The sequence below is a fragment of the Mastigoproctus giganteus genome, chromosome 2 (genome assembly GCF_048544385.1).
Source record: "Mastigoproctus giganteus isolate SK-2022 chromosome 2, ASM4854438v1, whole genome shotgun sequence".
In the NCBI taxonomy this organism is placed as follows: domain Eukaryota; kingdom Metazoa; phylum Arthropoda; class Arachnida; order Uropygi; family Thelyphonidae; genus Mastigoproctus; species Mastigoproctus giganteus.
The window spans coordinates 73,824,157-73,840,686 of NC_143576.1; the positions used below are offsets into that span (position 1 = coordinate 73,824,157).

Sequence of the window (16,530 nt, forward strand, 5' to 3'; positions counted from 1 at the left end):
GGATAAGAAAGTCATATAACGTAACTCGGAGATAATATTCGATACCGAAATATATATATATATATAGTGTTATAACTGCATTGGGATATAGGTTTAGGGTTATATTTTGTATTGGAATTTTATTGAACTTGAACAGAAATCGTGACTCAGACCAGAGCAGCAAAGCAAAAGGCTCAAACTAGTGGAAGTGCTGTGGCTCAGGGGAGAACTGAGGGGGGGGGCTATCCTCTGAATCACAGTCTATTGATATGCACTGCCTGTTTGATGTTTGTGGAGCATTCAGGAACAGGACATGATATTGCCAAGGGGAATGTCTGTGTGTGTGCGCGCGATGTAAGGAGTGCGAGGAAATCAGGCGCCAACTCAGCATTGTTATGGCGTATATGAGAGCTTGAAGGACAGGGTGAATGCCCTCGAAGGATTTAAATCGAGAGACCCATCAAGCTCTCAGCTGCCCACATCAATGCCAGAGCTTGTACTTGAACATCACGCAACACAACGGCAACCCCCAAGGCAGAATGCACTGGTCCCAAAGGAACTAGTTGTTGTTGTAGGTGACTATTGTCAGAGAAATGGGGAACATATTGTGCAAAATGGATAGATGGAACAGGACTAGGGTATGTCTGCCAGGGGCAAAGGTTGATGATGTTGTAGGGCAGATATCATCTTTTAAGGCCACAAAGGGTAATATTGGCACTAATGATATTAAGAGCAGGAGACCGGCAGAATTACTTTACAAGTACAAGACAATGCTGAAAAAAAGCCGTGAGTTAGAGTTGAATTTGAAAGTGTCTGCAATTCTGCCCAGACACGATAGGAGGGAGTATATGATGAGAGCCTTGTTGATCAATTCGGCCCTGGAGAGATTGGGCAAGGCTCAAGGGGTAGAATTTCTCTCAGTCTGGTCTGTGCTTGTTAACAGGAGAGGCTGCTTCTACATGGATGGGATACACTTAAACAGAAAGGGTGCAAGAATATTTGCTGATGCTATTGAGACAGAGTTAGGAGGGTCGGAAAACTGCTAGCCTGGGGGAATGCATGGACTAACAGATTAACAGTAGCTGCTGGCAGAGTTAAGTGTTTCTTGCACTACTTCTATTGAAATGCAATTGAGCAGCAGCCTGGAAGGCAAGGTAATGAGAATTTCCAGGACTGCTGGGAGTCATAGTGGAACAAGTAAATACATGGGCTGTGTTAGGGTAACTAAGAGTAGAAACAATTGCATGTATACTTGCATGTACACCAATGCTAGGAGTATAGTTAATAAATTTGATAAGCTTGAATTGCTAGTCAAGATACAAAAGGCAGATATTGTTGGGATATCAGAGACATGGTGTCACACAGACACAAGCAGTGCAGAACTGGAATTTGGGGAGTACAGAATGTGTACAGAAAGGATAGACAGGACAGGAAGGGAGGAGGGGTAATGCTGTTAGTTAAAAAAAAAACACATAAAATCTAAGGAAGTGCATCCAATTGATGTGGGTGGACAATGCAATGTTGAGTCTGTTTGGTGTTACATAAGCACTGGGAAAGGGAAAATGAGAGTAGGTGTGTGTAATAAGCCTAATGAATCTGATGAGTATAATGAGCAATTATGCAGAGAAATAGAGTGGGCCAGTAAATTAGAGAGTCTTATAATGGGGATTTTAATTTCCCGGATGTGTGAGTGACCAACCCGGATGGGTTGGTCACTCACACACTAGCAAGGCTTTTGTGGATTTATTGGATGATTGTTTTCTACAGCAGCATGATCGGGAGGCAACTAGAGGGAGTAATACTCTTGATCTGATTATGAGTAGTGATTCTTCATGCATAAAAAATCTGCAGATAGAGGAAACACTTGGTGGCAGTGAACACAGTGTGCTGAAGTGGGATTTACTCAAAGAGGTAACTACCATCAAGGGTAAAGGGAAGGGTTTTGGCTTTCGTAAAGGTGACTACGGTGGTCTGAGACAGTATTTAAATTCTATACAGTGGAACCAACTGATGATGTTACCAACAGCAAATTCAAAATGGGAAGCATTCGAAGAATTAATCTTGTAAGCTACTAGGCTTTTCATACCAACAAAGAAATATTGTTCAACATCTAGGCCAAAATGGATGTCAGATGAACTTTTTTTTTTTTTTTTTGATTTGGTAGTTGTTGGCGCATCGGCTTCTGTGGCCATATTGCACCTCCCAAGGTTTTTGCAGTACTTTGATCCAAGCCCGAGGCGGGAATCGAACCCGCGACCTTTGGGTTGCCGGGCAGGTACTTTACCCACTCGGCTAGCCCGGTCGGCTTCAGATGAACTAATTAGACATGTGACAGAGAAGAAAAATGCATGAGATACATATAAATTAATGGGTGACACGGAAGCCTATGATAGATATAAGCTGTCACAAAGGCAATTGGGCAGGCAAAGGCAGATTATGAGAAATCTTTGGCAAAGGATGCAAAGAAAAACAGCAAAGAATTCTTTACTTATGTAAACTCTAGAAGGGGATAATTTAGATTGGTCCACTTGATATCGATGGTTCAACTGTTGATGATCCTGCTCATGTAGCCAACCAATTAAATGAATATTTTGCATCGACATTCACACATGAGGAGTTATTCAGGGAGGGGAATGCCAGAGGTGTATTCAACTCTGGCAGTAAGCTAGATAATCTTGTAATAATTGAGAGTAAAGTGGTGGAGGTACTGTTGAAAATAAACACAAGAAAGGCACCTGGGGTGGATGGAATCTATCCAGTTATATTAAAGGAGGTGGCAAAGGAAGTAAGCAAACCCTTAACCATAATTATGAGAGCTTTCCTGGACTCATATGAGGTACCCATGGACTGGAGATGTGCAAATGTGACCCCAATCCACAAAGGAGGATCAAAGGGAGACAAAGGTAATTACAGACCTGTTAGTTTAATTTCTGTTCCAGGGAAATTAATGGAGGCACTGGTTAAAGAAGCATTGCAGGATCATCTAGACAACACCTGAGTGGGAGAAGACAGAGTGGTAATCAATGGACACTGCTCTTCGTGGACTAATGTTATTAGTGGAGTCCCTTAGGGTTCGGTGTTGGGTCCATTGTTGTTTTCTGTATTTATAAATGATATTGATGATGGCATATCAGGCTTCCAAGTTTGCAGATGATAAGAAGGTTGGCAGGGTTGTTAATGACAGTACACTGCTGCAACAGGATCTACAAAAGTTAAACAGATTGGCTGAGAGGTGGAAAATGAAGTTTAACATTGAAAAATGTAAAGTACTACATACGGGAAGCAGTAATCCCAGAGTAACGTATCAACTCTGTGGTACCAGACTGACAGTGGTAGAGAAAGAAAAAGACCTGGGGGTAATCGTGCAGGCAGATATGAAGTTTTCTGAGCAGAGCAAACGGTATGTTAATGATATACAGGAATTTTTCAAGCTGGGATAAAGAGGTGATTATCCCCTTGTATAAGGCAATGGTCAGGCCACCCTTGAATACTGTATACAGGTCTGGAGGCCTCATTTTAAGAAGGATGTAGGGCTGTTGGAACGAGTACAGAGAAGGGCAACAAAATTAGTGAATGAACAAAGGGGTTGCTCTTACAAAGAAAGGCTTAATTTTTGCAAATTACAGTGTCTGGAGACTAGCATGCTCAATGTGGATGGGATTCTTCCTCTTGCTCAGAATAATCGCCTGAGAGGGTATAAATTCAAATTGAGGAAATACGGTTGTAGGATAGATGTGCAGAAGTTTGCCTTTAGCCAGCAGGTGGTTGATTGCTGTTGTTGTTTTTGGTTTTTAGGAACATTAGCAACTAAGGCCATATTGCTGCGGGAATATGCGGTGGTCATTCCATAACCTTTCTGAATCCTCCGTATTTGGTGGTGACGGGCTGTAACCCCAGTCTAATCAAGGAGCGTGTGCTATGCACTGCTGCTCCTTCCCACCTGGCTACGGAGGCATGGTTGATTGCTGGAACAAACTTCCATCTGTCGTTGTAGAAGTTGATAGCTTAAATAGATTCAAGACAGAACTTGACAACCATTTTGAGAGAGTGGGTGGGTGAAATAAGGGTGTTTTTTTTTTGGCTGATGCTATATATGCTTGCTTTCTTGCATCATGTGCCTTTGCTAATTCTAATCTCAGAAAATAAGAATAATTAAATATCTTGAATAAAAAATGTTAATTTTATTTATTACCTATAGCAAAACTTACATATTTGTGCTTTCTTTTAAAAGAGTAAACTGTAAAGAAAGTTGTAAATGCATACATAAACCAAAACCTCCTACATAAGATTCAACCATGTAGGAACATATGCAGCAAACTGACCAATGAAAAGATTATGAATACTCGTGCATTCACAAATTATTCCATATAATAAATAATTTTAATCAATGGTTTCACCTCTGAATATAAAATAATTAAATGACTTGAATTAAAAATGTTAATTTTATTTATTACCTATAGCGAAACTTGCATCCTCTAGAAAAAAGGCCCCCTCCTGTTGTTACTTGTGGCACTTCACTAGAAGAGTTCATTCTGTAAAAAAAAAAAATACATATAATGTAAGCTAAATTAAATTAAAAGTAAAATTAGGAAATGTGAAAAAATGAGCATGACAAGCATAAGTGGCAGCTTTAGCACATCAAACAAAATGTTGTCTAGAATACAATGTAATTAAAATTAAACAGTAAGGAGGAAAATTGCTGTAAAAAAGTGAACACTCCAAAACCAAACAGGAGAGGGAGAGGGGGAGAGAGAGAGAGAGAGAGAGAGAGAGATTCAACATAAATCTAGAATATTTTAAATAAAAGGCAAGTATACTATAAGTTTAAAAACAAATAAATGATAAATTTAGTCTTTCAAATCTCTGGTAATGCCAAAGCCAAATAATGTGAAATCACAATGAAAAAGTATTGTCGGCTTGTGGCCTTCTCATAGTCATCTGTAATCCAATTTTTTTTTTTTTTTGTCATTGTTTCTTAGATTTGGTTTTACATGGATAGTTTATGATCTCTTTTACATTATTCGGCCTTGGTGTTATCAAAGTGTCACCGGTCTAAATTTATCACTTATTGGTTTTTAAATTTAGGATATATTTGCCTTTTATTTAAATTATTCTAAATTTATGTTCGTATTCTTTTCGCATCATTTTTCTAAATCCCCCCCACCCATTTTGTCTTTTCTATTTGGTTTTTGGAATATTCACTTTATACAATGCTTTTCCTTCTTACTCTCTTGTTTTAATTTAAATTATATATATATTTATTTTTATTGAAGATTAGGAACAAGAATCATCTGTTTAAAGTTAATAATTAAATGTAAGCATTAGATTAAATGTAAGTATTAGATGGATAAATATTAATTATCCATCTAACACTACTTCCATCCATTTTAATTATCAAACTCAAAGTGATGATTCTTTGTCTTAACCTTCAATAGACACCTCACTATCTACCAAAGATTGGGAGAATGGACATCCCAGTTTATTAAAAATTTTCGCAAAAAATTAATGATACAATCCCTTTGAAACTTTCAGTTTCAGTTTTTATTTTGGTACTGCCAATAATTAAATATTTTTACTTTCCACAGTGTGGACTATGGACATAATAATACATTCATATTTTGGAGAATTTTATGTTACAAATAGTTTAGGTATTTCTGGCACATCAGCAATAAAGGCTTATAATACGCTAGACTTCCTTATGGATGGCTATCCATACAGAAACTTTTGGAGAAGGCCAATCCCTCATTTTATATTAGCTGAAGCCACTGTAGGGCTGAAATAAATTCACGTGTCTGGTTTATCTAGACATGGGTTTATTTCAGTTGACTCTCTCTCACATGAAACTATAGATTAAGTACACTTGAATTTCTCTATATATACAGGGTATCTCAAATATACACATAGCATAACTTCAGGAATGAGTTCCTCATATGTAGACAAAAATATTTTATATCAACCTAGTTCCGGAAATGCTTGGTTCCAGACTTATTGACTGGAATGAACGCCTGTATGCCTGCCCTGTGAGTTTGTTTGGAAGTACATGGGCCCAAATAACTTATCACCAAAAACACCTGCTCAGATGTTGAGGCTGAACCGCTGTTGATGATGTGATGGAAGAATTTCATGTGGGTTTTCCTCAGCCCATACGCGCTGATTGTGAAAGTTTTGGATTCTGTCTCGTGTGGACTGTGCTTCATCTGTGAATATCACTAAGCCAGGAAAGTGAGGAGTTGTACCACACTGCTGCAAGAACCACTGGCAGAACATTACTCACACAGGGTAATCTGCTCATGACAAGGCCTGTACCCGTTGCAGATGGTAAGGATACAGTTGGTGTTCTCACAACACTCTCCAAATAGTCGAATGTTTGAACAACCAGCTGCATTGCTATTTTGCGTGTGCTGATTCCAGGAGTGGCATGCACAACATCCAAAATCTCCTCTTCTACTTCAGGAGTCGTAGATCTTGGTCGTCCTCTGTCGGCAACCTTTAAATGTTTTCCTGTCTGGACATCTTCATTCTGAGAACCTTTCCTGGTACAAATGACGAGCCTCCAGCGCATTGCCGTCCGCCAAACTGTACATAAAATATATATCCGCTTGCTCTTGATTTGAGTACATAGTCAGAATGGAAAACCACCAGATTCTGTCAGTACCTTGTGATGAAGGAAATCACCTGCGGGAGATAAGACATTCCGGTTAATAACTCAGGAACCAAGCATTTCCGGAACTATGTTGACATTAAATATTTTTATTGTCTACATATGAGGAACTCATTCTTGAAGTTATGCCATGTATTTTTGAGACACCCTGTGTATATATATATATAACTGCTTTATAACCATCCCATGTTTCTAACAATAATGTGAAGTTTCTTGATAATGATCAGCAGCTCTATATGCTGTGTGTGTGTTCAGCCTTAAACCTTTTTCCTGGAACCTGAAAAAGTTCTGAGAGTAGATTTTTGATGGGAGAGAGGAAGAGTATTTGTCTGAATTCGTTGTCCAGGTAAGTTCTAAGTAGCAATCATCTATCATGCGCTTCAGCCCTACCTGTCAGCCAGAAATCACTGAGAATGGCTTTATGAACTTGTGCAGGATCCCAACTCCCAACTTTAGGAGCCTGTGGCCAGGTTTTCTAGCTCCCACCATCAGCAAACCTCCTCTCCACTCCAGTCCTACCCACAGCTATTATTGGTAACGTCATCCTCCTGTAAAAGGAAATTGGACTTCAGTGCTGCTTTTTCCTTGGGAATGCTGTCCACTTCCTACTCTGTGCCATCTTGTGATATCTAACACAGGACCGTCAACTCCTGACATACAGTAGCCCATTCTTTAAAAAATACATCAGCAGGCACACTGGTATTTTATACTTAAAAAATAAATTTAAAATAACTAAATGCACAAGGCATAATACATTAAGAGTTTAATATCTATATAATATCGGTGTGTAGATACACCATAGACAACTCTTAAGAAACTACAAAGTAGTTGTTGTAGGCATCATTTGCTCTTTCTCATATTGTGCTCTGCCTTTAAGACGAGTTGCCATGATATTACACTACCTCAAATAAGTAACACTTCACTAATAGAGAAGACTATTGTTACTTATTCTCAGTGAGTACCACCACCCAGGCATGTTTCAAGGCTATTGGCCTATCATCAGTGGGTGGGCAAGTACCCTGGTATTGCAGACATGACGACCCAGTTGCGAAGTTGTATCTACACACCGATATTATATAGATATTAAACTCTTAATGTATTATGCCTTGTGCATTTAGTTATTTTAAATATTGTCATATACACCTTTTGGCATCTCTCATATTGTGTGATTATCTTCACAACTGGGTCGTCATGTCTGCAATACCAGGGTACCTGCCCACCCACTGATGATAGGCCAATAGCCTTGAAACATGTCTGGGTGGTGGTACTCACTGAGAATAAGTAACAATAGTCTTCTCTATTAGTGAAGCGTTACTTATTCGAGGTAGTGCAATATTATGGCAACTCGTCATGAAGGCAGAACACAATATGAGAAAGAGCAAATGATGCCTACAACAACTACTTTGTAGTTTCTTAAGAGTTGTCTATGGTGTATCTACACACTGATATTATATAGATTAAAAAAAATATATAAATAAATAAATAAAACTTATGATTAATTAATTAATAAAACCACATTTCTTAATTTTAGTATTCTTCCAGTAGGATATTCAGTTTTCATCACCATCACTATTTTTTTTTAATTAGAAAAGCTTAGCTATAAGAAAATATTTTATGGCACCATATGAATTGTTGAGAAATTTATTGGCTGTATAGTTGGTTGGAAAAGACACACACACACACACACACACACACACACACACACACACACACACACACACACACACACACACACACACACACACACACACATATATATATATTTTTTTATTTTTATTTTTTTTTGGTAACAAGTCAGTAATTTCTAATGATGTTTTTGATCTTATTATACAATGTCAAAATTAAGAATATTTTAAAATTTTCCCATTTTAAATTATTTTTGTTTATTTTTTTAAAAAACCCTGATTGATGAGATAAAGGAACTTCGGACCTGCTGTTGTTATCGTGTTTTTCATTCTGTTTTCAGGACCAGCAACTCCGACACTCTGTAATCGTGTTATTGAGCCAAAAGGTAAAAAAAAAAAAAAAGGTTCTCAGCACTACCTATTTAAATTAACTACATTAATGAGAGTGAGAGAGAGAGAGAGAGAGAGACGTAATGTAGATTAACAACAACATTCCTTTCCCTCCCAACTGTTCCAGCAATCAACCATCCACTGGCTGAAAGCAAACTTCCACACATCTATTCTGCAACCATCCTTCATGTGCATAGTCTGAGCAAGAGGAAGAATCCCATCAGCATTGAGTTTGTTTAAGCCATTCAAAGCCTTAAACAACTGAATCAGATCAATTTGCAGGACTGAAGCCTTTTTGTTAATAGCATTTCTTTGTTCCCCTCACCAATCTCATTGCCCTTCTCTGTACTCATTCCAGCAGCTCTACATTCTTCCTAAAATAAGGCCTTCAAGCTACATTTAGGTAGTGATGAAATTTGTGCCATTTCCATTATATGTTTTCACATAAAGCATCTTTCATGCATAGAGGGCATGCACACTTTTTTCCCCCCTGCTTTTGTAAAATCATGGTAGAATGGTTTGTGCTAAAAGCTATGTTAAAACTAAGGCTACAGCTAAAACTAAATTTTTTCAGAGAAAGAGGGTTTTTTCCTGAATGCTAAAGTTTTACCTGACTTTGGTTGGATGAATCGGTTGAAAAGGTGTTGAAAACGATGTGCTGTCAGAGTGCATTTTCCTGACCTTTGTTTCTACTTTTAGTATGTAGTTTCCCCCGAGTCAGTTAAAAATATTAATTTAATAAAGATAATTCTGTGATTTGGCCAAACTTAATTCCTTCATATATAGTAAAATTAGCAAGTTTTAATATATCCTTCCCATTCAGTTTGGTTTGCTGTGATTCCTAAAGGTTTAGAGAATATCACGTATTATCCAGTTTCTAACTGCTCTTTTCGAAAGTCAATGAAGGATGATCATCATTCATAGACTGTCGAATATTGATATATTCTCTCTTTATTTTAGATATTTTTGAAAAGGTGATAGTGTTTTTTTTTTTTTTTTTTTTTTTATGTGAACCCCAAACACGAGAGGTATTAGAACCTATAGTACTTAGTACCGTGCTTGGGTTGGAGGTTGAGAAGACGAAAGAAGATATTTGTTGACATTGGACTTGAACTTCTGTAGATTGTAATTTTCAGGAAATACGTATGAAGGAAGGTTGTTCCAGAAAACGGCAGTTGAATGAATAAATGAGGAAGATGAAAAGTTGGTTCTGTGGGTTTGAAGTTGGACAGTAAATGGATGATGGCTGGTGGCGGCACGTGTTCGGACTGTTTTGAAAGAGAGAGCGGGAATTATAGAAGCCAATTCAGAAGAACAGTGCCCATGGAAATATCTGTAGAAGAGGCATGCAGCAGAAACAGTACGTCTATGAGAAAGCGAGTGGAGAGACTCCGTTAGAGATGAATCACTAATTAACCTAACTGCCCTCTTCTGAATGGAATCAAGAAGCCTGAGAGAGGTTTTGGGGGCACCACCCCAAATGTGGGAACAATATTCCATGGCAGGGCGGATTTGCGATTTATACAGAGTGAGCAGCTGTTTGGAAGAAAAGTAACGCTGAGAGCGAAAGAGAAAACCAAGTTTTTTAGATGCAGAGGAAGCAATATTTGTAATGTGCTTGTGCCAAGAGAGATTAGAAGTCAGGGTAATCCCCAAAAGAGATATATCCTTTTGCCTAGAAATTGGAGTGTCACTAAAGATAAGCATAGGAGCAGAAGAATCCTTTTTGCGAGATATAAGACAAGACTGAGTTTTAGAAGGGTTGAAATCAACTAAGTTGTCTTTGCCCCACTGGAGAATTACCTGAAGATCGGCATTTAAGGAATTGGTAGCAGATTTTCGAGAAGTTGAAGCTGATTGAGCAGGGCAAGGTTTCTCAAAATGGAAAGTTGAATGCAATGTGCTATCATCGGCAAAACTATGGATAGGATTTCCAGTCAATGGAAGAAGGTCATTGATATACAAGAGGAAAAGAGTGGGGGAAAGAACTGAACCTTGGGGGACACCGGCATTAGTGGAGAAGTTAGAAGACAGAGAGCCATCTACCATCACCCTCAGTGAGCGATCAGAGAGAAAACTGGATAACCAATTACTAAAAACAGTTGGCAAACCATAAGATGGAAGCTTGTTTAGAAGACCTTTATGCCAAACACGATCGAAAGCCTTTGAGATGTCAAGAGCAACTGCTTGTGTTTCACCGAACCTTTCCATTGAAGTAGTCCATAAATGGGTAACATAAGCCAGAATATCACCAGTGGATCGACACCGACGGAATCCATACTGGCGATCGTTGATCAGACGGAAGGTTTCTAGGTAGTTTAAGAGTTGGCGGTTAATTGATTTCTCCATTACTTTAGAAAGAGTAGAAGTAATTGCAATGGGACGATAATTGGATGGGAGGGATTTGTCACCCTTTTTAGGAACTGGCTGGATATGAGCAAATTTCCAAGCAGAAGGAAAAACACCTTTGGAATAAGAAAGTGAAAAAAGGCGGCAAAGAATAGGAGTAAGTTCAGGAGCACAGATTTTGAGAACAAGTGGAGAAATACCATCAGGACCTGGAGCTTTCTTAGCATCAAGATTCATCAAAATCCTTCTGATATCCTTTTGACGGAAGACCACAGGAGGCATTGAATGGACCGTGTTGGGAATGGTGGGAGGTGTTTTACCAAGTTCATTAATACATGAGCTGGAAGAAAAATGGGATGCTAGCAGGTCAGCTTTATCCTTGGCTGAAGTGACAACAGAACCATCTGGTTTGGATAGAGGTGGAAGCAGAGATGGGCAAAAGTTGCGGCCAATAACTTTGGCAAGAGACCAGAATGCTCGGCTACCATTAGGGCAAGAAGCAAGTTTTCTACTCTTAGCCTGTTCAAACTCTAGTTTGGACTGATTAATAACTGCTTTACAATTGTTGCGAGCTTTGGTGTAGGCAGAAAATGAAACTGAAGAATTAGAAACAAGCCAATTACGATATGCAACATTCTTCTCTTGAACAGCCTTAGCACATTTATTGGAAAACCAAGGTTTAGATAAAGGACGAGATTTTAAAGTGGAGTGTGGGATAAAGGATTCCATTCCTGCAAGAATAATTTCACTGACACGATCTGAGCAAACGTTGACATCAGGAGTTTTGAAACAGTAATCTGACCAAGGAAAAGAAGAAAAGAAGTCTCGCAGGTCATCCCATTTTGCATTCTTGTAATGCCAAACAACACGAGGTTGGGAATAGCCATGAGATAAAGGTTCCATTGGAGAAGAGACAATCACCAAGTTGTGATCTGAAGTGCCTAAAGGACCTCTCACTTCGACCGTGTACTTAGAAGGGTTGTTTGTGAGAAAAAGATCAAGCGTATTGGCTGTATGATTCGGATTGTCCGGTATTCTTGTAGGTAAATGAACAATCTGTGCTAGGTCATTAGTAATTGCAAAAGCCTCAGCATCTCGACCTGCTGGGTCGGTGTGACTAGAAAACGGAAGCCAGCTGGAGTTGTGAACATTAAAATCACCAAGGAAAATTACCTCACTGTTAGGAAAGTTGGACTGGAGAAAGTCAAGTTGCAACGAGAGGAAGTCAAAGAGCTCCAAGTGATTAGTGGAGTTGGGAGAACGGTAGAGACAACAGATGAATTTGACACAATGAGGTAGAGAGATTTTAAGCCAGAGAAGATCAAAGAGAGGAGATTCCAAATTGCCAAGTCTCTGACAGGGAATATCAGAACGGACATATGCACAAGTACCACCTTTGAGGCGAAAGGAATCATACAGCGAATAATTTGGGCATCTGAGATGAACAGTAGTTGAATCAACCGATAACTGAGATTCTGTCAGAAAAAGTACATGGGGTTTGGCAGACTGCAAGTGGAAATGGACATCGTTGAGATTAGAATTGAGACCACGTATATTTGTGAAATGAATTAGGAAATCCTTGGGAGGTTTAGATCTTTTCGCAGATAAGCTTGTTCTATTAGTTTGACAATTCATGGTGTATTCAATAGTAAGAAAAAGTGGGTGGGACATGCTGTATGAAGTAATGAAATTTTTGGATATGGCGTACATGTGGGAAGAATATACCCAGATCCTTGACAAAACGTGGCCTCGACAATGCTCCCCGCATACACACTACTCGGACTCCCTCCAGTCACTATCTGGCAGAGTAGAGGTAGCAAGATTATACACTAGCTGATCCGGAAGCCTCCTAGAGAGTTACCAATAGGTTCGGTCCGGTGTACTAACTAGCGGCCGGCCTGCGAAAACCGTTTTAGAGCTGTACCCTCGAAATGTAAGGAATATTGGATCTCGCCACAACGTTCATCATAACCTCAAGAGTCATCAATCATACTGCATGATGGAAGAGATAGGGAAGGGTTGACCGGAACTTAGCTCTAGAGACTAAACATGGGTTCCACCACTTCAAGCCTCCAATAAGCAAAGTGGTGGTATTTCACCGGTTGATGAGTCATCTACCACCTAGTACTGCCTGGTAACATAGAGGGGCGGCATTCCTCCATGTGGTGTGGGCGCCACACCTCGACCCCTGCTTACGTTGGTTCACACCTGGGTGGTCACCCACCATGTGCTTGTGCATGGAGGTTATACCCAGGATTACTAACAGTCCCACCATCGTGAAGGTGCAAGCAGAGGATTTGGTTGTCACAGACCGTCCGGACTTCGCCGAAATTGGGTCCACTTGACTTGAGTGTCACCCGAATATCAGTTCCATCAGCGTTTTAGACTCCCAGGTAGCAAGTACAGCTTGTCTGGCATATCTGAGAGAATGTCTGTGACAACCTCAAGGACCAATTTATCATATCATTTATTGCCAGTTAAGTCATATTTTTTTTCTCTGGACATGGCCTTTCTGATCAATCACTTGAATCATGTCTAGCATATTTTGTCTTTGATTTATAAAGCTTGGGATAATAGAGACATTTTTCATATAGTTTTTAAGATATATTTCTAGTATTTGATTGAGTAGAAATTCAAAATACATTATGGCCATTTGAAGTCACATTCCCTGACCTTTCCGCATCTGGTGGTGACGAATGCAGAAAGGTCAGGGAATGAATGACCACTGCATATTCCTGGAGCAATATGGCCTTAGTTGCTAATGCTCCTAAAAACAAACAAAAAAAAAAAAAAAAAAAATTATGTTCCTTGATTTATTGGAGTTTGTTGACTGATCAGTTTTTTTTTTTTTTTTTTGGAATTACAGGTGACCCCCGCTTAACGCTGATCATTCGTTCCGGAAAAACAGAGCGCTAAGTGAATCCGTGCTAAGCGAGCGCCGCTTTCCCATAAGGTAACATATGTATTTGTGAGCTGCGGTCGGTGCCATAGGATATTTCCTAATCAACAATAAATGGTAATGAAAAGATGCACAAATGTCGGTCAAAATATTTAATATTCAAATATTTGCACATATAAAATATTCTGCATTACATACGTATAATTATGTGGTAACTACTTGCGTATCAAAAGTAAACTTAAAATTCCAATTAAAATAATGAATTTAATTGATTTAATTTAATGGATGAATTTAATCATGAAAAATGTGTGGATTTTGAGTTGAACTTTGGCCCTCTTCCAAATAAACTAAAAGGGGTATTAATTTTAAATGGCCCGCAGCGTTACCACCCAACAATAAAGTCAACTGATCCTTCGCCGCTTTGAAATTTGGCATATTTTTTGTTCTTTCAAAATGAAACTTCTTTTAGGCATTCGTTTCCACAAAAGTCCCGCTTCATCTATGTTAAAAACTTGTTGAGAAGTATAACACATAATACCCCTCTTCAATAATTTTAACAAGTTCTTTTTTGAAAGTTTCGGCTCCTTGATCAGCACTAGCGGCTTCTCGCCGGATTTTAAATATATTCTACCAGCCCTTACCAGTTTTAAAAGGTTCCACATTTTTTTTTTTTTTAGGCGAGTTTTCTTCAGATCATCATATTGGCTAATCTCTTTCTCTCTCTTTTTTTTTAAATATTTAACTTAACTGACTTCTGCATTGGAATATTATCTTCAATAAAATTAGTCTTTCCATTTCAATCCTAATAGCCGTCCTAGTTTCTTGCAGTGGAACAGCTATCTTTGCCGCTGATAAAATTAATTTTTTATAATTGTTCTTACAGTTAAACTTGCAAGTCCTAAATTATGGCACACATCCGCTTGTCGTTGACCGGAATCGATTGGCTTCAAAACGTCTAATTTAATTTTCAAATTCAGTCTTTTTCTTACATTTATAGTCTTCGTACTGCGCCCAGACGTTGTTGCTTTTTCATTCCTGTCGGTCATTATTAGCTCTTCGAAAATATAACCGCGTTGGTTAAATTAATTATGATACAATGTTCAAGTAAACTTTCCGTTACGCACGATGTCTAATACTGTACTGAGTGATGACTAGACTTCGGATAAATGCATATAACCCAAATATTACAAGCAATATATTTGATCATTTTTTAAAATGTTGATCTCGGAACTACGTAACAAGTCACTGTACTGCAATTAAATTAGCGTGCGAGAAAATTTCACTGAGCGTGGGAAAATTCCTCAAGTCGGCGTGGGAAACGTTTTAATGCTGTTTTGCTATTCATTTTCAAGCTATCGACTCCATCAAATGAAACGATTTCGTTAAATATGTCAAAAATGTAATCTGTAAAAGAGCGTTATAGTGATCTGTGACAGCGTTATAGTCAGATACGGGTTATAATATAAGAACAGCGTTATAGCGAATCAGCGTAAAGCAAACCGCGTTATAACGGGGGCCTGCTGTATAATCATTCTATCCCTCAAGGTGGAACTTTGTCAGCATAATTTCCATTCTTCAGTATTTTTAGGCACTTCAGATAACAGTGATTGTCTCTTCTCCAATGGAACCATTATCTAATGGAACCTTTATCCCAACCTCGTGTTGTTTGGCATTACAAGAATGCAAAATGGGATGACTTGCGAGACTTTTCTTCTTTTCCTTGGTTGGATTACTGTTTCAAAACTTCTGATGTCAACATTTGCGCAGATCGTGTCAGTGAAATTATTCTTGCAGGAATGGAATCCTTTATCCCACACTCCACTTTACAATCTCGTCCTTTATCTAAACATTGGTTTTCCAATAAATGTGCTAAGGCTGTTCAAGAGAAGAATGTTGCATATCGTAATTGGCTTTTTTCTAATTCTTCAGTTTCATTTTCTGCCTACACCAAGGCTCGCAACAATTGTAAAGCAGTTATTAATCAGTCCAAACTAGAATTTGAACAGGCTAAGAGTCGAAAACTTGCTTCTTGCCCTAACGGTAGCCAAGCAAGAGACAATCTGGTCTCTTGCCAAAGCTATTGGCCGCAACTTTTGCCCATCTCTGCTCCCACCTCTGTCCAAATCAGATGGTTCTGTTGTCACTTCAGCCAAGGATAAAGCTGACCTGCTAGCATCCCATTTTTCTTCCAACTCATGTATTAATGATCTTGGTAAAACACCTCCCACCATTCTCAACACTCTCCATTCAATGCCTTCTGTGATCTTCCGTCGAAAGGATGTCAGAAGGATTTTGACAAATCTCGATGCTAAGAAAGCTCCAGGTCCTGATGGTATTTCTCCACGTTCTCAAAACTTGTGTTCCTGAACTTACTCCTATTCTTTGCTGCTTTTATTCTCTTTCTTATTCCAAAGTTGTTTTTCCTTCTGCTTGGAAATTTGCTCATATCCAGCCAGTTCCTAAAAAGGGTGACAAATCCCTCCCATCCAATTATCGTCCCATTGCAATTACTTCTACTCTTTCTAAATTAATGGAGAAATCAATTAACTGCCAACTCTTAAACTACCTAGAAACCTTTCGTCTAATCAACTATCGCCAGTATGGATTCCGTCAGTGTTGATCCACTG

The 16,530-nt window shown here is 38.7% G+C and overlaps 1 protein-coding gene across 2 annotated transcripts in view; it reads right to left on the reverse strand.

Annotated features, from left to right (window-relative positions):
• The window catches only part of Frmd5 (FERM domain containing), a 433,883-nt gene that overhangs the window by 36,101 nt on the left and 381,252 nt on the right, over positions 1 to 16,530 (reverse strand). For both annotated transcript variants that reach the window (XM_090368524.1, XM_090368523.1), the window contains one exon: positions 4,434 to 4,511. In XM_090368524.1, coding sequence (XP_090224650.1) covers positions 4,434 to 4,511 — 78 coding nt within the window. The remainder of the gene's footprint in view (positions 1 to 4,433; positions 4,512 to 16,530) is intronic.